This window comes from Balearica regulorum, chromosome 7, assembly GCF_011004875.1.
Source record: "Balearica regulorum gibbericeps isolate bBalReg1 chromosome 7, bBalReg1.pri, whole genome shotgun sequence".
NCBI lineage: Eukaryota > Metazoa > Chordata > Aves > Gruiformes > Gruidae > Balearica > Balearica regulorum.
Genome location: NC_046190.1, coordinates 15,335,817 through 15,363,119, shown reverse-complemented (window position 1 = coordinate 15,363,119; position 27,303 = coordinate 15,335,817). Strand labels below are relative to the sequence as shown.

At 41.1% G+C, this 27,303-nt stretch overlaps 1 protein-coding gene across 15 annotated transcripts in view; it reads right to left on the bottom strand.

The window, feature by feature from the left end:
• BTRC (beta-transducin repeat containing E3 ubiquitin protein ligase) overlaps window positions 1-27,303 on the bottom strand; it is a 121,663-nt gene that overhangs the window by 8,244 nt on the left and 86,116 nt on the right. For all 15 annotated transcript variants that reach the window (XM_075758065.1, XM_075758067.1, XM_075758071.1 and 12 more), the window contains 7 exons: window positions 15,983-16,214; window positions 11,146-11,332; window positions 6,564-6,660; window positions 5,566-5,703; window positions 4,970-5,088; window positions 2,361-2,610; window positions 1,554-1,672 (listed from right to left, as the gene is read on the bottom strand). In XM_075758065.1, the coding sequence (XP_075614180.1) occupies window positions 1,554-1,672; window positions 2,361-2,610; window positions 4,970-5,088; window positions 5,566-5,703; window positions 6,564-6,660; window positions 11,146-11,332; window positions 15,983-16,214 (1,142 nt within the window). The remainder of the gene's footprint in view (window positions 1-1,553; window positions 1,673-2,360; window positions 2,611-4,969; window positions 5,089-5,565; window positions 5,704-6,563; window positions 6,661-11,145; window positions 11,333-15,982; window positions 16,215-27,303) is intronic.

The window sequence follows — 27,303 nt, the reverse complement described above, 5'->3', positions numbered from 1 at the left end:
TGGAAAAAACTTTCCCTGCAACTGAGGAATGACAAACTTCAAATTCTGTATCAGGAGGCAGTCTCTACTAAAGACCAACACACAACATCTGGCATTTTACAGTGGATTAAAATCAAACATACAAAGCACCATGCCACCCACACAGATGACTTAGTAACCTGCCCTTTCTTAATCACCCTTCCACACTGACTTGTGCCCTCTGCTAATAGCTGGGAGAAAACAATGCAACCAGGTGAGTCTTGCGCCTTGCCCACACAGCTGCCAAACTTGACTTTCATCAAGATTCACCGCCAACATTCCTGAAATTCTAGCACGATTTATCTGTCAACTAGGGATTTTGTCCAATGTAAGCATAAAAGTAAATGTACTCCTCTTGAGCGTTATCACTATCTTGACATTTATTTTTATTAGCATTGCGGGTCACATTTTACATCATTCCCTAACTGCTGTAATATTTAACTATTTCTTACTCCAATTCTGAGATCAAGTTTCACAGTACAATGGCAGAGAGTTATTTTTTTCTATTTGAAGTGCAGGAGTTCTCACCATATATAAGTGGTGCTACTCTTACACAATGCCTGTAGTACTTTTTCCTTGGTAAAGAGACAGAAGTTCCAGCTCTCTTGGTCATGCTCTCAGACAACCCTATACTGAAATCCGGCACAATGACCTCGTGATGTCAACCAAAGGACCACCATTTTCTATAGAATGCAAAGCAGGGAGAGGCACTGTGTTGCAAACAAAGACCACAGGCAAACAGCAGCACGAGTAATTCTCACTGAGGAGAAATTACTGACATGCAAAGTGAAAGGTTTCTGCTTACACTGTCCAGCTTTCAAGTTTTATCAGAAGGCAGACAACTATTTAAAGCAATGACAAAGACAAAAGGGAGGCTGCTCTTACTCCTGTTTGCACGACAAAGCCATTTCCCTATGGCACGTACACTACTATTCAAGCTTGCTCTATACACCCCAAGATTAGTGGGACATCCCTCTGCCAGCAGCTGCAGGATGCAGGGAGAAATCCTGGCTCATGATACCAGGAGTTAAATCTCAGATTGCAACCAGGGCAGCTGGAGAAGTGCAAAAGGCAGCAAACTGAACTTCGTGCTCTAAACCAGCTGTTCCAAACTTAACCAGGTGCCAAGTACCACAAGAAGAGTTTGGCGAGAACCCAGGAGGATTTCTGCAGAGGATTAAATGCCTCTTACTGCAAATCTAACCCCTTTAACTAGACACATAGCCCAATTAAAATATCATGAGAGGACATCACAGAAAGTGGTACTTGCCAGCTCTTTCATACACCAGAATTGTCAGAGCAATGCAACTTGTTGATTAGTATGGGACTCTTGAGATATGAAGGATGAAAGACAACACAGTAAAACAGGCTTCTAATATCTCTTTCCAGTAGTTCCCAATGTTCTATACCAAAGAAAGTATATTTCAAAGATGACAAGGGTACAGAGCACTTCAGTTGCCTAACCTCTGCACATCCCAGGGAATCAGAGACAACGTGCTTGCACACAACTCTGCAACGGGGAGTGTGTCTCTCACCTGATAGTATTATCTGAAGAGCCGCTCACTACTAGCCTGTCTCTGTACTGCAGACATGCAATGCCTCGTTTGTGGCCATTTAAGGTGCGCACAAATTCGCAGGTACTAGTGTTCCATACCTGTGACAGGAAGGGAGGAGGGAACCACACAGAGACAAAATCATTAAGAAGAGACTAACAAAAGCTGGTATGTGTATGACATATAGGTGCATCCAGAATGCTCTTCATTGAAGATGCTATCATTAAGACTCGGAAAATTACCGCTCTGATGACTTCTGACTCATCTGCAACCGTTAGCAGTTTGAGTCACTGTACATAGAAGATTTTTGCCATACTGTATGAGAATTAGCTTCCAAAATCAGGCTTTAGCACTCTCGGGCTATGATTTAGTCTACACAGGATCTTGATTTTCCTCAGTTTTAATGCTGTAGACTAAGGTCATAGCAGTAACACTTAAGTGACTCCTATCCACTCACCTTCACTTTTGCCCCCATGCTGCCCTCTGAAAACTGTTCAAATGACTGATGCTGAAACAGATTATGGAAGTGGTCAAGTTGAAAAAGAACACAGAAAAAATAGTTCTTTTTCAACTGCATCTGCACCTGGATCTGATTTGCCATACAGCTCTGCAAACAAGTTGTGCAAGCTCAACAGAGGAGGGACGAGTGGAAATGAGCAGTAGGAAGAACACTGCTTCTGAAGGAAGATCTGTGTAATAACTGCCAAGGACCATCTTCCCTGTCTGGTCACTGTTCTTGGTTACTAAATACCCCAGTGCTGCAAATAAAAAGCCTCTGAAACACCTCACCTTTATAGTTCTGTCACCTGATGCTGATACAATGTACTTGTCATCAAAGTCCACTACATTGACGGCAGCTCGGTGCCCTACTAGCACCCTCCGCAGGGTGATGTCTGTTGGTGAAGCCATGTCCCACACAGCAATGGAACGGTCTTTGGAACATGTCACCATCATGCCATTATTGAAACGGAGGTGCAGTACTGCTTCGCAGTGGTGAATCAGCGTATTCAGCATCTCGCCTGCGTTCACGTCCCACACCCTGCAGTTTCAAATTTCAAACCAGAGAGAAGAGAGTTAAAAAACTGTACAGTGGATTTTCTGCAGAGCGAGAGAGGTAACTGACTCTCTAGCAATATTAGAGAAGGAAACACCGCAAGTTATATCTACATCTATTAAATAGTTCATTAAAAGATGTATTATATAAACCTGTTGATTATGCACACATTGAGACAGTCCAGCAGCCAAAAACCCTGCAATGTAGTTAACACCATAAAAATAACCCATCCAGGAAAAAAGTGTTCTTTAATTAAGGAAATTTAGCACTGAGGAAAGGTATGAGCTAGATGGCCTTAAAGAGTGATGTTTTCTGGTTGTGTCAGCCCACCACACACTACATTTCCAGTCAATGAGAACTTAATCGTGATCTGGGGAAAAGCAAGTTCAGTGACAGGTTTACTTTTTAACCTCTCTCATAGGACTATCAACTCAAAGGATAATTTATACAGAAGCAGAAGACAAGATAATGCTTTTCAAACAAATGTAAATAATTGCCACAAGTTACACCATGAATTGCATTTACCCTGCAGTGCATCTGGTACACAGCTATATTCCAGGAATGTGCTGAATAACCAAATTAAGACAGAGCATTTATATCAATTTAATGTTATTGGAACCAACTGTTTCAGCTGAAAGATAGTTTAAGATGAAAGTTAGACAAAGGATTCATACATAACTTCTAGGACTTGAAATGAAGATTTTAAGCCTTAAAAATGTTTCTTTTGGGCTATTCTGTTGGCAGACAACTTTTACCCTCCATAAAGAGGTTTATTTTGGCACTATCACACCTGTATCCCAGATACACTACGTAAGAGCAGAAAATGGCTGTATCATCAGGCACATCAGACATTGCAGAAGTTAAAACTTTCCTCTGCCAATAAGGCGAGCAGTAAGAAAAGGCAAGATGTGAGAAAGACTTCTAATGTCTTATTTCCTAACTTAGGGAAGCTGAAGTGCACCAGCTTATGGACTATAAATGAGAAAGAAAACTACATTCCAATTACAAAATGCAAAGGAGAAAAAAACACAGACTAAAGACCTGAGCCATTAACATACGAGCAGTTTGCAGACAGGCTTGCCAAACTGAACAGGAGCTGGAGACCTACTGACTTCTTTGGACAAGTGCATCCCTGAGATCTCAGAAGCATTAAGAGCCCATCTGTACTGTCTATTGGATGAAGCCCTCTTCCTGAGGAGACCCAAGGATAAAAGTGATGCATCCTATGTGCCTCTGGGGTCTGCACAAACATTTAGAGATACAGTGGGAAACAAAGTATTTCTGGGCAACTAGCCAGTCTGCAATTTGGCCTGCCTGGCCTGATACGGAAGATCATAGTGCTCGTTACAGAAATCAGACTCTCCTTTTGAGATCTCTTCAGCACAGTGCAGTTCTCACACCATCACCAGGCAGGCGGTGTTGCTGAAATTCTGGATTCCTACTAATGCTAGGACCCCAAAATCTAGCAGCGCCACAAGACTGCACGCATCACATGTCAGGAACTAAATTTAACGGTTATTAGCTTAACAATGGTAGTTTACATGCAAGCATGGTGATAACCACGAGGAGCTTGCAGTCATAGGAGCACATGCTAATAGCTTCAGAAAAGGCCACTGACACAGTTTTTTGTTGTCTATAAGTTCACTGCATGGGCATTGTTTGTACTCTGACAAGAAGAGAATATATTGCAACACGGAGAAGAGAAACTTGCTCCTTCGCATCCAGGTTCATACTGCAATTCCTAACTCATATGTGCCTGTATTTACACTGCAGGTCTTAGACTCTCTGGGACCCTGTAATATGTCTAGTGGACTTCACATCTGCACAGCATGCACCATAAGTACTGACTTGAGGCGTCCAGCCTTTTGCTGGAGACTGGAAGGAAAGTGAAATGAGAAAGATTGAATAAAAAGAAACATCATGCTGAATTTAATTAAAAGTCACAGGAGATCTAGTTATGTGTCTTTTGTTAAAATTAAGTGACAATCGATGACTAAACCCTCAAACTTGCTTTGAAAGCTTCAACCAACTTTTTAAAAGTTATTCTCAGTGAGAATTTAAAACTTTCTCAGAGAGTGTCAAAACATGCAAAACCTTAGTGAAGTGCCAGATGGCCTTCCTAAGTCATCTTGACCTTGACTGGCCTTTGCTTAGGTTCTCATTTCTCCTTGACAACCATTTGCATGGACAGCTGATAAACAAGTACAGTACACTCCTGAACAAATATGCTGAACTACTTCATGAAACTGACTGAACAGCACACATTTAAGAGAAGATTATTTCAGCAGCTTGCAAGGCTAACGTCTTAGAGGCAAACACAAGGCTCCAAACCACGAGCACAGACCTGACTGTTGAGTCCGAAGATCCAGTAATGATCACTCGTTCATCATACTGGAGGCACAGGACAGAACCCGTGTGTCCGGTGAGAATTCGCTTGCATTCCAATGTATTCTTATCCCAGATCTAAGATAGCAAACATTCAAAACCAGACAGTTCAGTAAGATTTTCATCTTTCAGCATTTACTGTTTTGACTGGTCTGTTTTTTACTACGACACATCATCCATAGTGCAGTTAGAACATCTTTAATGGCATCTGTAGAGTCTTCCACAGGCTCTTTGGTGCAACACATTAACATCTTTGATATTACTGGCTTTACTATGAACATTGGTTTTACCCTTCTCATCAGGGTACAGGGCACAGTAATTACATAGCCTGTAATTACTAACGGGCAAAAATTCTGCTAGCGAAGTCCATTTGTAAGAAAACAGGGTCTCTCTTGCCAGATAAGAAAGGTACACGTGCTGTGCAGGTATGAGGTGGGGGAAGGAGAAGGCTAGGTTACTAACAAGAGATTGAATAGGTGTCACTGAAATTAGGACACCATTATTTATGGCACAGACACTACATGCCATTAGTATGCCATTTTGGAGCATTCTCACCTTAATAGTATTGTCTCGTAGGCCACTTACTATCTTCTGATCATCATACTGTAAACAATAAACCCCTTTGCTTGTCTCACTTCGGCAGTGGATCCTCTGTAAACTGTGCCTTCCGCACCGCCAGTTTGACTCTATTGTCTTGAGGAGAGACAGAAGACAAAAGAGAAGTAAAAATAAAGCACAGAACTATCCCCCCTTTTTTTTGTTTGAGAAGACAGCGGATGCTTTTCTTCACACGTTTTCATGTAATAAGGCCCTTCTAGAAGTAGTAACACATGTAATAAAACTGATTAAATAGAGAAATGTCTGGAAAACATATTGTGCCTAAACTCGTCTGTGTTATGTGGAATGGTGAGGGAGAAGTGACCTAAAAGCTTTTTTGTGTCTCTAACCCTTAACTCCTGTGACTCAACGACTAAACAACTGAAGAGAAAGTTTCAGTTGAGTTCTAGCTAAGTAATTGTAAAATGTGTCACAACTGTGCCAGAGCACCGCTTTTGCCATTAGGAAATGAGCAGAACATGGCATTTTGCTCGCACTAGATACATGGCAACCGTGCTTCAGCTGCTTCCTGTTTCCCTGGGTCTTAGGACTGCAGTCTTTAGCAATGCACCTTCTCCCTGACTCTGTTCCTGCTATCTGCCCCTAACATCTTATTAGGTCTCATCTGCACTGGGTGGAGCAAAATATTATGGAACAGAGAAAGTCGAGATGGTACGGTGCTGCTGTTAAAGGTGTAGAGACTCCATCTGCAAACAGCTCAGTGAACAATCCAACTCATCCTCTGTTTAAAGGAGCAGCGAAGCCTGGGACCTTATATAACTATCCCAGACGTACAAACTCTGGACAAACACAGACATATCAGATTTAGAGAAATATTTCATTAGAATGAAATATTATCAGAATTTCAGCATCATGAGTGAATCAGGGAGATTTAAAAAAAAAAAAAAAAACAAACCAAAAACTAAACACCACCACATCTGGAAGCTGTTTCTTACCTCTATGTCCTGTATAATTTTGGGATAAAGTGCTCTGTAGAAGGAGTTGGGTGGTGCAGTCCCATCAGGAGGTTTATTTTTAAATAGATATTGTCCCCTGGAAGACAAAGAACACTCCTGTTGAACAAAAATCGTGTTTCAGCATTTTGGAGAAAGGTCCTCCTGGCATTTTACAAATGGGTAACCACTGTTGAAAAGCACTGATTCATATTCAAACTTAATTCACTCAGTAAGACAGGGTGGGTTCCTTGTTTGTCCTGTAATGCGTCGGTGTTGCACTTTGGCACTCATGAAAAATCTGTGCCTCATCACTCAGGGAAGGGAAATATATTCTCTATAACAGACATGAGCCCACTCAACTCAATCGGAGGTGAGAATGGCTCACGCCCACAACACACATACCCATATCAGAGGTCATCTTTACAATAAAGTGTACAAAGAAAATGAGAGAAACCAAGGAATCCTCAAACTCACTATGCATTTAAGGCTAGCTTTTATCTGCAATAGCAGGAACAGGATCAGTTTTGGTACATGGACATTTTACTGCTACTACTATATTTTGGTAAGCAACACTTCATCTATGGTGCCTCCCTCATTTCAACACTGATTTGGAATACTCATATCCCAAGCTAGATTTTTGCTACAAAAAAAAATCTGTAAACGGCAATCACTACCTGCTGTGTAAAAAACTTTAATTCCTCATCCTGAAGTTAAGAAGCCACCAAACACGGTGTGGAAGCTAGTAAACCCCACCATGGGCGTACTAACTGCTGTTCTGCCTGGCAACATGCCTCACAAAATGGAGAGAGGCACAAATGCCTCCGAGTGTAATCCTGGCATCAGAGGCACTGAGTTTACACCGGGCCAGCTCTCCACTTCTTCCTCCCTTGCTCCATTATGGCATAATTAATTGTTCAATACTTCCTTGCGCATTTCTTTCTTGTCCTTTCCATACAGCATACCTTGTAACTTATTTGAGAGACTGTACATTAGCTGCCCTGATGAACCAGGGAAACCACAACAATGAACTGAAATTTTTAGGTTATAAGGCAGTAGCAAACTATAGGACTGAACAAACAAAATAACAAATGCTAAAGAAAAGAACTTTTGATAATTCTTTGAATGAAATACTTTAAGTACGACTTCAGAGAAAGGTGCTTTCCACTTCAGACAGAGCAATCATCTGAGTTTTCAAATACAGTGAGCAGCAGCCACTCATAGGGGGACAAACACAGGTGAAGAAAGGACACGTAGGTACAGGCAAACAACTAACTAGATGGTTGCCTATTTACTGTGATCCAGTCTGGGAGGGCATACAAGAAAATTGCAATTATTGGCCCAGGGAGATGAAAAATGCTTTGAAGATAGAGCAAATACACAGGGCACATCCTGTAAGACTTGGGGTAGGTCTACGAAAATCTGTATACAAGCCTATGTGCCTGAAAACCTGTCTGTTGTTTCCAGCTTTACTAGCTGATCTAATACAAGGTCTTATTGCTACCTATAAGCCCTGCCTTGCTGCATGTAGAGTCAGTTGTTTACAGTTCAGCTAGAGGATTGCTTGGAATTTCCACGGCATCCCAGTGGCTGTTGTGCTGTGGCTCTGGGATAAAAGGAACTCTTGTTTGCAGGTTTTGATGACTGGACAATTCAATCAAGTATTCAGATGGACACAGTCATGCCCAGATTTTGGGCTTCTATTTTATATTTCTCTAGATCTGTGTAACCCTTATTGCTCCCTGACAAGCTGCCAGTGAAGGCCACCGTGCTGCAGAACTGGGTGCTTCTGTTGTAAACTATGAGCTGCAAATGCTGAACGCAGGCAGCCCATGTGCAAAATGAGGAGCTGTAAGCAAAGAACACCAGTCTTCTATCACTCTGAACTGTGCAGTTACTCAACTCCTTGTGCCACGCACAGCACTGCCACTGATTACAAGCTCTAAAGCTCCATACAGCAGAGATGCAATTACACTGGATATTTCTTGTCTGCCTCTCTTAACCACCCCACCATGCCTGCAGTTGTATCTTCCAGAGCTAATCAGAGGGCAATCTGAAAGACAGGGCACAACTTCCTCCTGTTGTGTCAAAGCAACGTCTGGGACACTGTAAACCTGAAGAGGTGCAGTAAAATGGTGTGACTGTCCTTTGAGATGAGAAGCAGGATTTGCAATTGTTTTTCAGAAATGTCAGGTGTCTGTATGACTAGTAATCAGTGCTAACGCTATTTCTAAAATCTGGAGGGAGGAACTTGAGAACTAACAGCTGTGATCTCTGCAAGATGCATAGAATAGGTAAAGTTGCACAGAACAGGAAAAAAGACAAATGTAGCTCTTGCATTTTAAAAAAAAAGGAAGAAGGCCCACCAAGGAAATGGTGGACTGTCCAACTCAACTTTGACTGCTTAGCAGTTCTAGAGCACGCAGTCAATCAGATGAGTGCCTAGAAGATGGCAAGGTGACAAACAACAGGCAACACTGATCAATTCAGAATACACCATGTCAAACTGACCTAATTTCTTCTCACATGCTATTCTCATGACTTAGCAAGAGAAGTATGATCTTGGAAGAGCTCAAGGATGGACACACAAATGGCTGGAAAGCACAGTTTATCAATGGTGCCCTGTCAAACAGGATGGCAACTGGGATCCTGCATGGAATCTGTCCTAGATGTGTCATTATTGAGCATTTTCATTCATGACAAACAATGGAACAAGAAGTGTGTTTATTATCTGGCCAATGATACTAAAGCTAGGAGAGCTACAAGCACTTTGGAGGATAAGACTAAACTCATAATGCTCCTGACAAAATGAAGAAATACCAAACAATAAATAGAATCTAATTCAGTAAGGACAAGTGTCAAGTTCACCACTGAATAACAAGGTAAGCATGCAAGATGAAGAATAATGCCTAAGTAGAACTTACACAGAAAGGGTAGTTAATTTAGTAACAGTATTATACATACCACTGTTTAAAAAAAAAAACAACAAAAAAACCCCAAACCAAAACAACACATGTTCTACTGGAAAGCATAAAACAGAGTGTCCTCCATACAGCATGCTGAGCAATGCTTCCCACACCACCAAACTCTAGAGATGCCTCAGCAGAAGACAGACGTCCAGCTGAATACACTATCCTCCAAGAATGGAGTAATTGGGGACGATGGTCTAAACAGAGAAAACCAGGAATGACGAGAGGACAAGACAACACAGGATTATGATTGATTAGCACATCCAAAATGTAGGAAACGTAATCATCTTCCAACATGCAAAAGGTTACTGCAAAAAGGAGAATGAGAAACTGTCCTGTGTATGTGTGCTTGTGTAGGCTAAATATAACATGCTGAACTGCAGCTAGGAAGACAGCCTAGATTTTAGGAAAATCTTTCTAACACTGAAGTTAGTGAAACAGTGGAATTCCTTGCCCAGGCAAGGTTTGGGGAATCTCCATCAATGAAGGTTTTTAAGAACAAGTTAGACAAACATCTGGGAAGACTTAAGAGAATCCTGTCTCTGCCTTTGGGAAACAGGAGGGACTAAAAAACCTCTTAAGGTCCTCTTTGGACTTACTGTGACCTCAACAATACAGAGCAAAAAACAGAAGTCCTGGAGAGAACAAGGTACTAAAAGGAATGCAGAAGTTACCTACCACTGCCATGCTTATGTTTATTTTACACTCTTTATAAAGATTACACTATTGGAAGCAGATCAAAACAGTATTTATTTTTAAAGGATGTTTCATAATCCTGATTTACTCGCCTTTACTTCCCGAGACAAACAGTATAACAAAATTAACCATAAAACAAGAGTCTTTGTTTGCAACTCTGTATCTTTTTCTTTTTAATAGCAACCAAAATGCCTGAGCTGTCACTTTTATCTTGTTTATGAAATATTCATACCCAGCTTCCTTTCTGCCAACATCCTAGGGACACCCTTGGAAAAGAAAATTATGTATTAAAGGACGTACCTCTGAGAGGGAAAGTTCTAATGAAATGTTAACAGAGAGCTTCAAACTTGAGTGAGACCCACATTGTAGTAAGGCTATTCGAGATGATTATTAACTAATCTATCTGCATTTCTAAAGTCCCCTATTCTCCGTGGTACCTACCCTCAGCTTCCAGTTTCAAAATTAAACAGATATCTAATAGTGAAAATCTGCTGAGGAAAACAAACAGACCTATCAGGAAACAACTAATTCATAGCACATGCTGCCCCACTGCCACCCCTAAAAAAGCTCTTCTGCTCTGAACTGCTGACTAGTTTAGTGTTCCCCTGGGGTGTACACAGCTTCTTAATTTGAACTGAATGACAGCTGGGCGTAAAAATCTCAGTCTGTATATCTCACTTGTCACAGTGGGATAAGAGCACGATCAGATGAGGAAGGTGAGGAAAAAGCCCCCACATTGCCTGTGTAGCCAAATGACGCCCTAACTCCCCAACCCCCCAATTTCGATTTAAGCAACTCTCAGGTTTGGAACCAAAATGATGTTTCAGGGTGCTAAATAACCCTCTTCAAACATGGTTTGAAACACACAGCACCTACTGTCCTGAATGGGGGCAAAAGAGGTGAAGATGCAGTTTCCTCACCATCCTCTCCTCTCTGACAACCCCCTCCACAGGGAGTCTGTCCTGACCATTCTCTCGATGAGCTTCTTCCACAACATGCCGTCCGATGTCACCCGGTACCACTCCTTGCACACCAGCTCAGCAGCACACAATGATTTGGCATCCAGGTATGACAGAATGTTCTCAGCAATGTGATCCAATCCCCGAGCTGGGAGAGAAAAAAAAAACCAACAAACCAAAAAAAAAAAACAACAAAAGATTATTTGCTGGGGAGACATGGAGTTTAAAACAACTCCCCTTGATAGTACAAAGATACCCTCTCTTTCTGTCTCCTCTTCTGCATGCAGCGCTGGACCAAATGCACAGAAGAGCATTTGCGTCTAAGTTCAGGAGTGAACAGCGTTCTCCAACTTCCTTTGGATATAACACAACAAGTCATTAAAAATAATAAAGAATCCAAGAAGTCATTCCAATCTATTTCGATGGGTTTTAGCACTAGGGGGATATTCTATGGATGGCATTTCCAACTCAGCGACGCAGCCCCCAAAATCTCTCTATATTAGGACCATTTCTCATCTCACTGCTACAGCTGTTCTCATGTTCCAACGGCTCAAAAGCTGTTTTTGCTAAAGCAGTAGCTTTTAAACGTAATGAAGAAAAAAATATATATTCCCAATGTGTGCCCTGAAGGGTAGTGGTACCTTTAGACATGGGGGAGGGGAAGATATGCAGATGCACAGGGAAGTTGAGAGGGAAGGGAGGCTGTGTAAAGAGAAAGTGAAGCAGGTTTGCTAGTTTCATTTATTTTAGTGGGTGGAGGAAAAATATGCACCAAAATGGTATAATTTGCAAATATTTTCCAGTGCAAATACCAAGACTGGCTTTGTTTCAACATGGCTGGAGTGAAATGTAAAGCAATTGCCTGGTTAGCACCAAGCAACCTGATGTAACGCCTGAGGAGCTGGGGCCCAGGGAAGGTTATGCTATGTTTCTTAACTGGATGGATGTATTCAGTAAAAATGTGCCCTTACCCACTCAAATTTAATCACCAACAAGACTTCAGGAAAATAAGATGCCTTTTAAATGAGACGTTGCATAAATACAGCTTCTCTTGGAGACTGTTTAATGCACAAGTGAGACACACCATCAAGAGATTATCTCACTTCACAGGTCAAATTTCAGAGGTTTTGTGAAAGTTGTAGTTTAGAGGCCATCATCCCTCAGGCGTAATGTTCAGACCAACCGAAAAGGAAGCATGGCAGATGGGCATTACATGCATCTGCCCTTTGGTTCACATTTGGGACAGCATTAAATACGTCTTTTCTTGCTTTTAAAACAAGAGCCTCAAAGACCTCTCTGCTTGTGACAGAGAAAGAAAAAGCAGCAAGCGCATTTTTACAGTCACATGTCTGTATTTCTGCAAAACCAAACTGGGTGTAATCAGCTGACTCTTATTAGAGTAAGACACAAAAAGCCCAACCTTTGTTTTTGTTAACCGAAAGATCTTAAAATTATCTCCCAATGCATTAAAATGAGAAAACTCAGAATGCCTCCTCTCACTCCTTTCAAACATCCTAAATTTATAATACACTTAGGGGGAGACATTCTGCCCAGCATTTTATGCTTCCATTCATGCAGTAGAAAAAGCACGTGAATGATACCACGCACAACCAGAGAGTGCAGAAAGAGGTCTGACATTTCTTATCTTTATAGATGCAAAATTAGATGTCAACCTGCAAAATAAAAGCATCAGCAGCCTTTATTATGTATTTAATCTGAAAAGATATATACAGCCACTATATAAAATTCTTTAAGAAAAGGAAAAAAAGAGTGTTTGTAAATTTAGATTGACACTACAGCAATTCGTGGAAAGAGAGATACAATGTTTTAGTGAACGTGAACTGGAATTTGCAGGAATTCTGCAATTTGGTAGGGCAGACATGAACATCGGTCCCCTGCTTTCCCACTCTGACACCTGCAGCCCTGAGCTCTCTCCACTGGATGGAAATGGTATATTTGCTTTCCCAGCCTGTGTTGCTTCCAATGGACCCAAAGACATTTACAGACCCACCAGGACATTTACAAATGCCTGCCTGTGTAACGTCCATACTGGTGGCTTTATGTAAGCAGTGTGACAGCAAGAAATTATTTTATAGTGGGAACAGACAGGTGGGCTTTAGGAAGCAGGACTACACTGCATAAACTGGTCACAGCAATCTTCACCCACAAGTCTGCCTCTGACCCACCTGCCCTTTCTGGATCATCAGTAGTTGCACTTTAGATCTTGCTGCAATGAGGTGTTGTAACTATTTCCATGACCATAAGTCACCCTTTGCCATTGATTCCAGATCCTTTGCAGAGAAGGAATACTAATGCTTTGGCCTCTCCTTCTCACATTTATGAGAAGTGGAAGGGCAGAGCTATTTTGGCCTGGCTGAAAACTCAATTTTATTATTATGTTTCTTAGGAACAGCACAACTCACTGAGACATATATCTAACAAAGCATTGCTTCCTTAAAAAAGAGAAATCTTTGCTCACAAAAGATTTTGCTAAATCGATGTGAAACACGATTAGCCCTTCAGCCCTCCATACCAACAAGAATGTTTCAGTTATTTCACACATGAAACCCTTATAAAAATTACTTTCCTCATAAAAAATGTTAAACAGCTTGGAAATGCTAAGCGGAGACCTTATTTTTCAGAACAGAACAAAGTTTGTTAAGTACACAGTTAAGCTGTATTTTTCAAACAAGTCCAAAGCACTGGGAAAATAATCTGAGCCAATTTTACTCTATATTAGTAAAGTGTGCTCATGATCTAAAACTGCCTTTAATTCTGGTCATTCTTTGGGACAGTGATAGGAGGACAAAGATAAGATGCCTCATGATTTTGAAGTAGCTTTATTGTTTTATTTACTCGAGGGGGAGAGCAGGAGAGAGAATGAAGGAGTAAAATTGAAACCAGAATACTGAACACTTGAGAATTTCAGAAAGCTAATACTGAAAGAGTTTAAGGGGTTTTTTGGTTATGTGACTTAATTTGAAATTGTACTTTCATCTCGCTTTCCTAGGCAGTTTCTTACCTTCCCTTTTCCCTCATTAGAAACCTGGCTTTACTCAGGACATCCTGCACAGACTGCAGAGCTTGCACCAGTGTAATTCCTTGCCATTAATTTTCTCTAGGAAATAATTCACTAGGACATTAGCACTTTGCAAACATGCAAATTATGCACATACATTATTTAAGCACACTGTTCCCACAACTCTTCAAATACTCAGATATTAGCTGCCTGATTCCTATCTATTCTGCATTCTAAGATAGTAAAATCAGCTGCTTCCTGGGTAACTGTGAAAAGACCACTAACAAATACTGTATGGCTAGGAAATTTTGAATGCCTCTGAAAACATTTATAGCATTTGCCAAAAATTTTCAGAAAAAGGCCTGTAGGATGAAATAAGCAAGTGCAAATAAGATGTACTGGCTTGCTTTGATAGAGTTTTGTGGAGAAAGACCTGGAAAAATTGTGTATGTAACTATATGTATACTTCCACTTTAAAACTGGGGAAATCAATGCACTTTCAAAATACTCTCTATTTTTCTGGAACAGAATAGCTCCACAAGTTATAATGCTGCTCTAAGTACACAAGATTATTGCCATTGGACTACTAAAAACTAACATAAAGCAGGTACTTAGCATAACTAAGATTTTTTTTTTTAATGCTACAACAGCCATTTGATTACTGGGCACAATGAGCTTAAAAATCCAGTGTGCCTATGTATTTAACTTCATAGCAAAACTCGTGCAGTGCCTTTATGCTTTGTACTATTCACAGTTAAGCATGCTTTTTTCTATCTTTTAACCCTAGAACTTAAATTTCATTTTAGGAAATCCCTTCTGAAGAATGATCGAATGACTGGATTGACCAAATTGTCGGAGTTCAGCAGTTCTCCAAAGGTATTCACTGAATGAGCTTTTGGCAAGAAACTCCTCTCTTCAACTAGCTATTTACAGACAACACCTGTAGCACTTGTGCTTGGGTCCATCTGAAACTAAGGAACTATGTCTTATCTATTAACTATCTACTAACTATCTATCTATCTATCTACAGAGGTATGATCTAATGGTCTGAAAAAAAAGACCAAAGAGCCAGGAATTTCTGTCTGGTTCTGAAACTCTATTCCTGTATAAATTTTATCTCCCACTGCCTCAGTTTTCCCATCTATAAGACAGGGTCAATAAAAAAATGCACGTACACTACTTTATGTGTGCATTCTGTGAGATACACCCAATGCCACATCTGAGAACAGCTGGGATAATATCCTCAGTGGAAAGCACTACAGAAGCGCAAAAACTAGAACATTTCCATCCTTTGATCTTATGTCCTCCATTCTCTATTAGCAATAAACACATAATCAAGCAATGGCGTCAGGAAGGTATTTTACTAGGAAAGAGAGACAAAAAAAAAAAATCTAAGTAAGAAAAGGGAAAACCTCAGCTAAGCAACCAAAAAGAGTAGTAGTTTTAATTTCAAAAATTTTCGTTAGTCATGCATTGTTGTAGGCATTATGAGTACAACTATCTGCCCTGTGGCTTGTGATGACTGACTGTCCTTATGATACATACATAAGCTATCATTTACTCCTAGCCAAACCATGGTGGTATTAGATCATGCCTTGAGAGATGATAGGAATACAAAATATTACTACATTTTGTACTGGTACAGAGCTTTTTGTTCAAAAGCTATCATCTAGTTTGCAAACTGACCCTAGAAGAGACCTCTCCAGCAGGGTAGGCCAGAGCGGAATAGTTTTCTGAGAGACAACATGGAGCAACAACTCCCTCCGCCTGGAGAAATACCTGGCAGTGCAGTGATGAAGTCCCGCTGTAACATGGGTTTGAGGTATGAGTTTATATGTCCGTGCTGGTAGTGACACATCTGGGAGATGAGGTGCTCCACAAACTCCACCTGGTCAGACTCGGACCACTGTTCAAAATACTTGACGCAGAGTTCCTTCTCCTTCTCATAGCTTGCAGACAGTTTTCTTTGCTTGGGCACAATCATACTGGAAGTGCCATTGGCAAGTTTTGTCTGTAAACAGGAAGGAGAGAAAAACCCAAATCATACATATGGAAAGAAGCTCAACTTTTATGATTTTTGGCGGGGGGTGGGGGTGGTGGGAAGCAGAAGGAAAAAGCACTCTGATACATAAAGTTGGCCGAGGCTACATATCCCATTTGGTGCTGTTAGTCAGAGCGCAGCCACCGTGAGCTGTAACCCCTGCAGGACAATGCACTGGCTCCTGCACACAAAGGGCTCTGGTTAGACGGGAAACCATGAGTGCCAATTTAAAACAAACACAATTTTATTTACATCTTGCAGACAGTAAAATGCATTTGGATTCCTAACCTACAGTTACCAGTTACTTCAATGCACCAACAGAAAACTGCATTTGTATTCTGGTTTTTTCCTAAAGAACGGACTGCTGCTAAAATTCATAGGGAATGCATGAAATGGATGAGAAAAAAATTGATAGTAGTACTTTTGAGTATAAAATTATACCTTGAAAGCAAAGCCAGCTAAACCACACCCTGATATTTGGTACATACTTCTTTCACAGAATAAACAATTTTCAACTTTCTGAGCATCGTTAATATCTTGTCAGAAGGACTCAGCTCAAAGGAGAGTTTCGGGGACAAAACAAAACACTGACATTTCAATTTACTACTTGATAGCAAGATATAATTTCTGCTTTCTAAACGATTTAACTGGAAGAAGAGCGCACATTTTGCAATGCAAGGATATTCTTTGTCCAAGTAAGATTAACTGTTCGCTGGGAAATTATTTCTTCATAGTGGTCAAATAGTTTGTATTAAATGCTGAAAACATGTGATTTTCTCTCTTTCATTGCAATGGTTTAAACACCAGATAGCATTATAATAAGTCAATATTATCACATCAGTTTCATTTACAAAATACATTTAGAGGTTCTCTATTAAATACCAAATAATTAAACACAAATTACAGATATCAGAATATATAAAACATTGATGTAGGGATGCATATTTCTGTTCTATGATGATAATTCCAGGTATCAACCTCACCAGGAGACTTTATTAAATTTAAGGAAAAATATTAATATCTAAATCTCTCTGCAAAGATATCTAATGATCTAAAAGAAATGCACAGGTTCACTGATTTTACAGAAAAAGAAAAAACAACAAAGCAGCCTTTTTTCAGCAAGTGCCAAAACAGTGCGTTATTTAGAGACCACAAAAACTAGTTACCAAAACCAGGTTTGGAATGCAGGAATTCCTCACTTCTCAGGAGTCAGTCAGTCCTGTACTTCAATACTGCCCCAACTCTGGCAGCAATCCTGACTTTACAACGCCAAAAACCTTGCAATTTGAAAGTCTGCTCACCATGTACACCTATTTCATTTTCTAGAGAAAATCCACCTAAATACTCTTTTCAGAACTTCCAGCAGAGCTGGACAGACTTTTCTCTGGTAGAAAAAGAGAGTAATCAGCTGTCATTTTTAACATGCGGTTTCTTCTATTTCTGAATTAAGTTTCTTTGAGAACACAGCACATGGTGATCACATCATCAGTGCTCAACTCCACAGCTCAATGTTTTCATGTTTACTTTTTTCCCCGCTCTTCCCTGCAAATTTCTGTGTGCGTTCAGTAAGATCATGCAAGACCAGGGCTATAACTAAGACACACTTTAATTGGTCATCACAGGGACAGCACTGACTGCAGGTGATTCGGAGAGCCAGTACTGGGCACCAGGAACAAAATACTCTCTCGGGCCAACTTTTTATAGAGAGAAATCTCTGAAGGGACTGTGTGCATGAAGTCCTAGGTGTGAAAGGCTGGAGTTTTCCTAGCAAAGTCTGCAGTAGGCAACAGTCTGGTAAAAAATGATTACCAATGGACTGCACTGAACATTGGTCTTAAGGGATTCTGGCCATTTTTGCTGCAGTTAAGCTGCCTGCAAAACAGACAACCCTGTAAAAATGCTGGATTAAGACAGCGGAGAGATGTTGCATTCTACAAGCTTGATCTCATTTCATTTCTCGTTTTGTTTGCTGTGTATCTCACAACAGGCTGTCTCTACAAAGCATTTTTTAAAAACCTATACCTCTACCTTTTAATTTGAGAGACTGAAGTCTGACTAATATGCTGAGCTGGAGCACAGTAGACAGCTGATGTACAAAGACCAAAAAAGGGGCAACTCCTTTCAGGGAGTGGCACCACATTCTGGCCTTTCCTTGCCTCCTGAGCACCCTTCTCCCAGAAGTCTTCAGCTCCCCAATTGCCTCTAAAACATCAGTTTGGGGTATCAAACAGAAGCTGCAACATCTGCAAAAACAAGTAATGGCTTATGTGTGTACAAACAGATGGCTTAGATGGGACAAAACAACCCATTCTGCCTGGATCCCAAGTGAATACAGGCCTCTTGGGTGGAAATAATGAGTAAATTACAGAGTCCATTGACCAACACTTGTAACAGCTCTGGAAGTCAAACTCCAAGTTTATACAGAGGTTCTGCTAAGAAAAGCACTACATGTGTTACAATGCTTGCGTTCAAATTAGTGGTCACTTTATTTTTTTTAGGTTCATGCACGTACTTTGGCTGCATTCTGTCAATGTCAACTTGAGACCTGGTTTGCATCCTTGCCTGCTCTGGTCTCCCATCAAGAGGAGCAATGACAAGCCCAGAGGTAGCCATGGTGCGCCCAGCAGGTCCTGTGGTCTATGCAAGCACGGTACCAGAAGGACAGGGCAGGCCACAAACACACCAGTTATGCAGAGACAGACTAATTCACAGGGCTCCCAAATCTCTCAATCACAATATATGCTCACATGCCTCCCCCAGACTCTCCATCGCTGCAGTTTAGAACAAAATTCCTGAATTTCAATTTGAAGATTCCTGAAAATCCACTGGGGGTTCAGAGAAAAAGGCCCGTTATTAAAAAAAGCCAACAAGAAACCAACAACATCGAGCATCTGTATTATTAAAGCATTGGGGCGGTTACTATCAGTAAGAGAATTGATTTGCTTCCTGAGAAACCCTGATGACTCAACCATTCTGATCAACTGCCTCAGGTTCACGACAAACCATCTCAGAACAGTATCAGCAACAATTTCCTGGAGCACACAATCGTCTTCAGCCTCTTCCCTCTCCTGGTACAATAACCAGACCTCACCTGAAAAAGAAAGAACTGTCCCACATGCCATCCATACTGCCAGGGTAAACATCCATTCAAATGCACTGCATACAGTCATGCTTTTTATAAGCTTCACTTCCAAAAAGAAGAATAAGCACTGGCAGTCCATCACCTGGGAGATATTTGGGTATAACAGAGCAAACTACTAACTTGGAACAGATAAAGCTTTTCTGACTATCCTTTCACAAGCCCCTGTAAGTGAGGGCTGAGAGGTGCCCCAGCTGCCTGTAGGTACAACAACGTACCTGCAGGAACAGTAAGGGTGTCCTCCAACAACAGTGTGCCTGAGCTAGTAGGCTGTGCCAGGAAACCCAGGGGACTGAGTGCCTCAGGTTGGTACTAGCTCAGGGATCTACGTACTATGCTCCACTGCAGCCCATAATTACAAGACCATTTCTTCAAATGGCTACATTTAACACAAAGCACATTTGTATGCCCAGTGAAGTAGAAGAGGACTAATATATGAAAGGACTTTAATCTAAATAATGGCTTGCAACCACAGGAAGGTGCAATATTTCAACACAGATAAATAAAGCCTGGATAAATCTTCTGCTCTGCATATAAAACAAAACAGCCATGGTACATCACAGCTGTAACCCACATATGATGACCAAGGTTACTTTTGGGTTTGTTCAGTACAGGGGACCAAGGATCCTCCTAAAGCGCAGACAAAACAAACAAAAGCACAGTTCTCTGATTCTAGTATAGGTATAGTGTTTCCCCACCCATGTGAGTGGTCACAACTTTTATGTATTTTTAAAAACCCCCACCATGTCCTCTGATCATTTGTTAAGGCACTTTCCATAGGGTGGATGAATTCAGATAGTATGTTTCTTAATGTAGAAGACATCTTATAAAGTCAAAGAAAAAGAGAAGCTGTCTCCTAAAATATCGAGAATGGCTTCAATGATCCCAGCAAGGTTTGGGACCTTCTGAACCTTCAAGGCATCTTCATGCTGCAGCTCTGAAAACACTGAGAGCGTAGACCAGCACCACTAATTTCTCACAGTTTCTCTCTAGACAAAAGGAAGGGACTTTCCGCCAACGTTCCAGTACCAACAGGTCATACTTGGCTTCTCCCCTCCTTCCCGGATTCACTGGGACTGCAGGCTCTGGCACAAAGAGATGTCTTCTACTGTTTATCTGCAACCACAGCATTTCACCTCCAACCGTTCGCACCACCAGTCGTGGTTAAGTCACCGATCTAGACAGGAGCCACCTTAACAGGAATTTTGGATGGGTCTTAGTGAAGGGGAGGAAAAAAGAGGACATAATGTTTAATTATAAGAAATGATTGAAATAGGCACAGACATACCCCGGGTGCCTCTGCACTGCAGCAAGCTCTAAACTTGTTATCGTTAATGGTTTAAATTTCACTGTGCTAATCATTTCAGGACACAAGCCTTTCTTGATAATCTAATGAATTATTCCAACATCCTTCAGCAAAAAAAATCCTCCATGACAGCACTAATTACAAGACGTTTTCCCAGTGCTTATGTAAAATATGACAGAGCAGCAGCTTAGGGAATTGCAGAAAACTGCTTCTAATTTCCACTGAGAAACTGACAAACACCTCTCTTTCATCTCTCCCAGCTCTCAAGTAAGATTTAACTTTCTCATTTAGTTAATTACCGAGTGAGGATCATCATTTTCCCGGATCGGAGCAGCACAGAGCCTTTATCGTGTTAACTTGTGAACTTGATCGATGGCTGCTGCTAAAACTTAATAACTTCACCCCCTGGCAAATTGTAAGATAAATATAATAGGAGAAACTCTGACAGTAAAAACCTGCCAGAAATGAGCGCTGTGTTTATGTTTCTTTGCAGGCAGCAAAAAAACAACCGACAGCTTATTACTGGGTGCGTGTTACTTATATTTAAAAGACTCCAGGCAGTTAACTTTCTGCGTACTGTTCAAACTTTACTCACAAGATAAAAGACACTAGGGAAAAAAACAAGCAATGGGATGACAAAGAAAGGAACCGTGGAGGTGTACATCCAGAGTGTGGGGGGGGAAAGATGGGAACTTCACAATGAAATCAAAGCCACACTTGTCTCTATATCCTGAATATTCTTCAAGATTAACCACATTAAAACTACCCACAACAGTGAATCCAGACATGAAACTAGTTTCAGCAGCAGCACAAAGCTCAGGAATTTTGGAGCACATTAGAAGCTGTGTGGGAAAAGCAGAGGCATTAAAAAGCACCAGTGTGGCAGCGAGATGATTCGGTTTGATGCCTGTAAAGCTGCTCTTAGCCAGAGAACCTCAGCACGGCTGGTTTTTCCAAAGCTACTTGTGTGGCCATGAAACTGCTTGCATGCTGCCCATGATGAAGTACCACTCAATGACACTCCAATGTAGCAATGTAACAAAAATGGTGAAATGGAGCTGAGAACGTATGCCAGGCCTCCATGCTAAAGGGCAGAGCTAGTATTTGGGAATCCTGTTGAAAGGGTGTTGTTTGCATGGCCAAAAGGCAATGACACCATAATTAAGAGGATACAGGTTTAATTTCTATGGCTAGCTTCATCTTTTTTAGGCTTGTAATTACCAAATGCTGCAGAACTGATTCCCAGACTGCCAAGGCTAAGCAAAGAGGGAAGAAGTCCTTTGCAGCTCCTTACTGGCAGCTTCCTATTAAACAGCTCCTTTGCTTTGAGAATTGTGGGGTGCCGAGGGGGTGTCTCACCATAAAGAGCAGGATCTTGTGAGCCATAGCACCTGAAAGACATGACAAAGGTAGCAGGCTCCTCATTTTTCTCCTTTGCAGGATGAACCTGCTTTTCCAGTGTTTGACTTGACAGCAAAGCTACAATGCTAGGTCATTAAACAACTCACTCCATTTACTTTTATTTTAAAAGCTCAGTTTAGAATCTACCCATTTCTGTCCGCCTCCATCGCACATAACAGTCTCTGTGAGGTTAACCATGGGTTTAGCACATATATGGACTTACTCGCTCGGTACTGAATTAGTTTCCACGCTGCAAAGCTCACTGCAACATTCTGAAAAACGAACATAACCCAGAAGCAGATGATCATCAATCACATCTGAGAGTCAAAAAGAAAGCACCATGAAAGAAACCACAGCATCTTTACTATTTATTTTCAAAGAGAAAATTCAAAATACACTTTCACATTGAAATTAACGGTCCCCTGGATACCCAAGGAACAAGCAGTTTTGCCTGTCTGGGGCTTTTAGCTGCTTGTCCACATCTGGTTTCTAATCACACTGCAGAAAAACTTTGGTAAGAAAGGATGCATCTAGATGAAAGATCACTGGAATTATGCTGGACATAGCAGCCCAGCCTGCTGCACTTCCTGAAATCCTGGGGGGCCAATAGTTTTCAGAGGTACCATCTAAGTACCTATGATATGGTGTCAGCCTGGAAGGCACCTGGCTAAGGATATTACCTCAGACAGAGAAGAAAGGGAGAAGGCTGTTTTGGTTTCAGGCCAGAGAAAGCTGCAGACACCAGAGAAGTAACATGCCAAGTCTCTCCAGGGGCTAGGGAGGCAGGACTGAGCCATGGGCACTTGCACACCAGCTATACAAAGAACAGCAATAATACCTTGCTGGAGAAGATGCTCCCCTCCCACACTGCTACACAGTAAACAGCAACAGGGAGAGGAGATTAAAAAACTATTCTTTTAAGCTAATACTTAATGTTTCAGACAGACTAATAAAGTTTAATTGTCTGGAATCTCGTAGCTCTTACTGTAAACTTTCCTTTGATATAGGTCTCCCATCTACATTTTAAGTGCTGGGAAAAACCTCCAAAATAAAATTTTTCTGATGCCTGCAATGGATGTGAATTGGGAGTCCCCCTCCCCCTCCTCCCTTATCTGCAAGTTGTCTTTGCAAATAACAAGCACTGATGAGAAATCTGCTTGCATCAGCACAGCACTGGCATATGTTACCTTCCCAAACTACAATCCCTGACCAAATGCATATCTAGACATATGGGGGGGAGGGCAGACACCATCACTCTTAAAGAGCTAGATTTCAGAGCACACCTTTTATTAGGTGTAAACTGATCACACACAAATTTCAAAGCAGATCCTCCAGTAACAACAAATCACTTCCAGTGGAAGTCACCAAAGGAAATGCTTCCTTCCTCGGCATGGCTACCAGAACCAGCATTGAACTGCTGGGACCATTACATGTTATTACTGTTAATGGAGGGAAGGAATATGCACATTATCACTTGGAGAATCAGTCTACTAAAGTCATCGGGTAATGGCCAGTTGCAGCAAAGGGCTCATTTATGGTAGGGAAAGGCATAAGCTATGCTCTAAGCAGCACTTTCATAGTTTTCTGGAACAGTTGCTTCTGTTTTTAAAACACCCAAGCATGATCTACTGCCTGAGCAAAGTTACTCTTTACAGGTGTTATTGTTGATTTTTTTTTTTTTTTCTCCAAGTGCTCCCTTAACTCGGAGAGAAAAGCAGCCAGGAACAGGTAGGTGGAATCGAATGATTCAAACCATGGCTGAACAGTGAAGACCATACCATTGGGAATAATACAAGAGTAGAGGGGCAGAATGACCCAAAAGATCTGTTACCTGCACTCAATACCACTGAGATTTTCAAAACACTGTGGTTCTGTCTACTTAAAGGTTTTATTATCAAGAAACACAAGCCTTCCAAGATAGTTTACCCAGTATTATTTTCCATGAGTTTCTTCCTTGGAGATGCATTTTGCTACCAAAAACAAAGGGCACAGGCGCACCAAACTACCTGGCCAAGGCAAAGCGAGTGATTCAGAACTGGAAGGCATGAATATACATGCTGGATCATGTACCATTTCCCAGCTACAGGAGTACCACATATTTCTAGGCATACTGGAGAGATGCAACAAACAAAAACGCAGCAGTCTTCTGAAGAACCGCAAGATTCACGTATGCGCTTTGCTCCCACTGCAAACGTACTTCTTAGATCTGCTGGCAGAGTTGGCTGCACGGGCACTCCTAACCTATTTCAGTCAAAATAAGCTTGTTAGCAAAGACCTGCTATTTAAACTGTCTAAGCTAAAATACCTCATCTTAACTGAAAGCAGGTTTGCAGTTTTGCTGACAGATCCTGGAGGGCAGCAACCTGCAGCAGCCAGACGAAGGCTGAGTGGTATTCTTTTCCACCAGTATAGCTAGATCTAGAAGAGGACATCTCATCAGCTCACACTGACTGATACCAATACTACTCTTGCACCATGTCAGATCAAAGCTGGTCAGTGGGCTGCAGCCAAAATCTTGACAGATTTGCCTTGTAGCCCCCCATAACCCCTACAAGAGAATCCCGTAACTCTCACCCACTAATGTGCATTGTCTTCTCGACATCAGCTGTTCTGCTAACCTTGCAGTCAAATGTTGCCTTGCTGGCAAACTGGGGTGATTCCCATCAAGAGCCACCAAGATTGCTGGGGGAGCTGGAGGTGTCTGGCCTGGAGAAGACTGGAGGCTATCTACCAGTCTTCCACTACCTCAAGGGAAGTTATGGAGGAAAGTGAGACAGAGTCTTTTCAGAAGTGCATAACGACAGGAAGAAGGACAACAGGCACAAGCTGTAGCAAGCAAAACTCTGGACATTAAGAGGGAGATTTTCAAAATATGAGTGGACAACATCCCAGGCAAAATGAGCTGACTGAAGGTAATCCTCCTCTGAATAAGCAGTTGGACTGGAGACCTCCAGAGGTTCATTTCAACTTAAGATATAAATTCATAGGAAACTTTAAGATTGTGTTGGTCCATTCTTTCATTGGTACTTGGCAAGAGATTCATGACCTGAGGAACAGGCTCCAAAAATTCAAGCTAAGTACATTTTCTAATGAATTCTGTCTCTTCAGAAATTGCACTAGGTTGGGTTAGGCCACATGCTGTTGATACATGAAAGTACATAACAAAAGGAAGACAAGAAATAGTACCCTCTGCAAGAATGAGCAACCAGCTCTGACCATAACAGCGCTTCAGGAAGGCATACTCAGTGCCACAGCTGACCAGACCTTCTCCCTATCAGCTGGTACTCAAATTGCACAACCCAGAAGCCCAAGTCACAGACTATCATACTAGGGATTTCTCCTTGCCTCAGTGCTCAGGTGCCAATAATCTTTCAGAAAAAAACCTCAAACTAAAGGAGGGAGGGAACCTTCCAGTGTTCCACTCCCTTTAGTAAACTCAATCAAAGTGGAATTGTTTGAATATAACATACAAGCAATATAAAAATCCCAGTGAACTGGGGCAGATCAGGATTGCTAGCCTCACTTGGTCCTTCAACATACTGTATTTTCCACATAATGTTCTTTCGCTCAAAGGCATGATTCCACTATTCCTTTTAAAGAGATTAATAAACAGTGAAAATAGTATCAATCCTTTCTACAAATACAGGCTAAGTTTTCTCTTCTTCTTTTCATCCCACTTCTGAGAGTTCCTTTCCTGTCATATCAAGAATATAATCAGTGTGGAGCATATCATGTGAGAAATTTCTTCCATCCTCATGCACTGATGCATCTCATTGTAAACTTACCTAACAACCACCAACCCTTTCTTTAACTTCTACTATAATAATTGGCTAAACATCTAAGAACCAATTACGTGCTGAGTAAAGTAGCTTTTCCTTCCAACAGTTTTAAATATATTCTCTTTTAAATATCATTAGGTCTTCTACTGTGAGAATTGTCCTTCTTTGTGAAAGGAAGGGAATATTAGACTTTACCATTGCATGCTATTTGTTAAACACCTCTGTGATACCTCCCACTTGTTTCCTGTATTTTCAGTCAGCTCACAATAGCCTGTATTAAGTCTAATATTAGTATACTCGAAAACACACTATTTGCATCTTCTCATCTAGGAAGAGCAATTTGGAATCATGCCGGGAAAAAGCATATGCAACCTTCTGATACAAAATAAAATGAAACATCAAGAGAATTCAATGTTTCCTACCACAGACCAAACTACAGATGCACCATTCATATAGCCTGTTCCTTTGATCGAGGGGTTAGAGCTCCCTCTAGCACTCTCAAAACAGAAGAGCCATAGATGTTAAGCTGTGACTATCTGGTCTCATCCAAAGCAGGCTGGGGTAGGGTTGTCCATAATTTTTATTTGATTTACTTTTTGCTGTCATATGAATAATTAAGAATATATCCACTAGTTTGTCTGAAATTCAGGAGAAACAAGTGTCAGGAGAAATTCCCTCTATAACAGATTAAAAATACTCAGATTGCTGTAATTAACTGATCTCTATTTTAAAATGTAATTTAGTACCAGCTGAGGGATTACCATGTCAGCTGTGTGTATAATGTGAAATGTAGCAAGAAATTAAATGAAAAAGTTGCTGAAAATTTTCAGTTTTCACGGTGTAAAAAAAGTCTTGCTACCTCACCCTCCCTTGCAGCTGACAAACATCCCGACGCAGCTGACAGGTCATCTGCAGCTGTGAATTATGTGTTTCTATTTCAGCATTAAATATTGAGTAACACCGCTTAAGTAAAACTCAAAAGGTGTAACCCTGCTGAGTTCTGCACAACGCTGAAGACAGAGAAACATCTCATGACAGAAAGAGTGTCAGCCCTTTTTAATCATAGGTTATTACTTATTAATTCTTGATAAACTGAAAGCTGGCAGTACAATGTAAAAATGAGAAAGGAAAATAGGAGCCAAGTCTTTCCAGTTTTACTCCTAACTCTGCCACTTGCCTCCTTGTGCTGCCATAGGCAAATCACTGCTCTTCATTTCATAAGTCTATCGGTTAAATAGATGTATCCTAACACACTCCACAGAGACAAAGCACAGCTTAATGCTGGGAACGTCTTTGGAGGCCTCTGCATGAAAGGTGCTCGCTGAGGGCAATGTCACCAGGTGACACCACACCAAACTCTACACAAGCACAACCTTCCCCTCAAGTGCCAGCAAAAATATTTGTCACTTAAAACCTAAACAAAACAGACTCGTT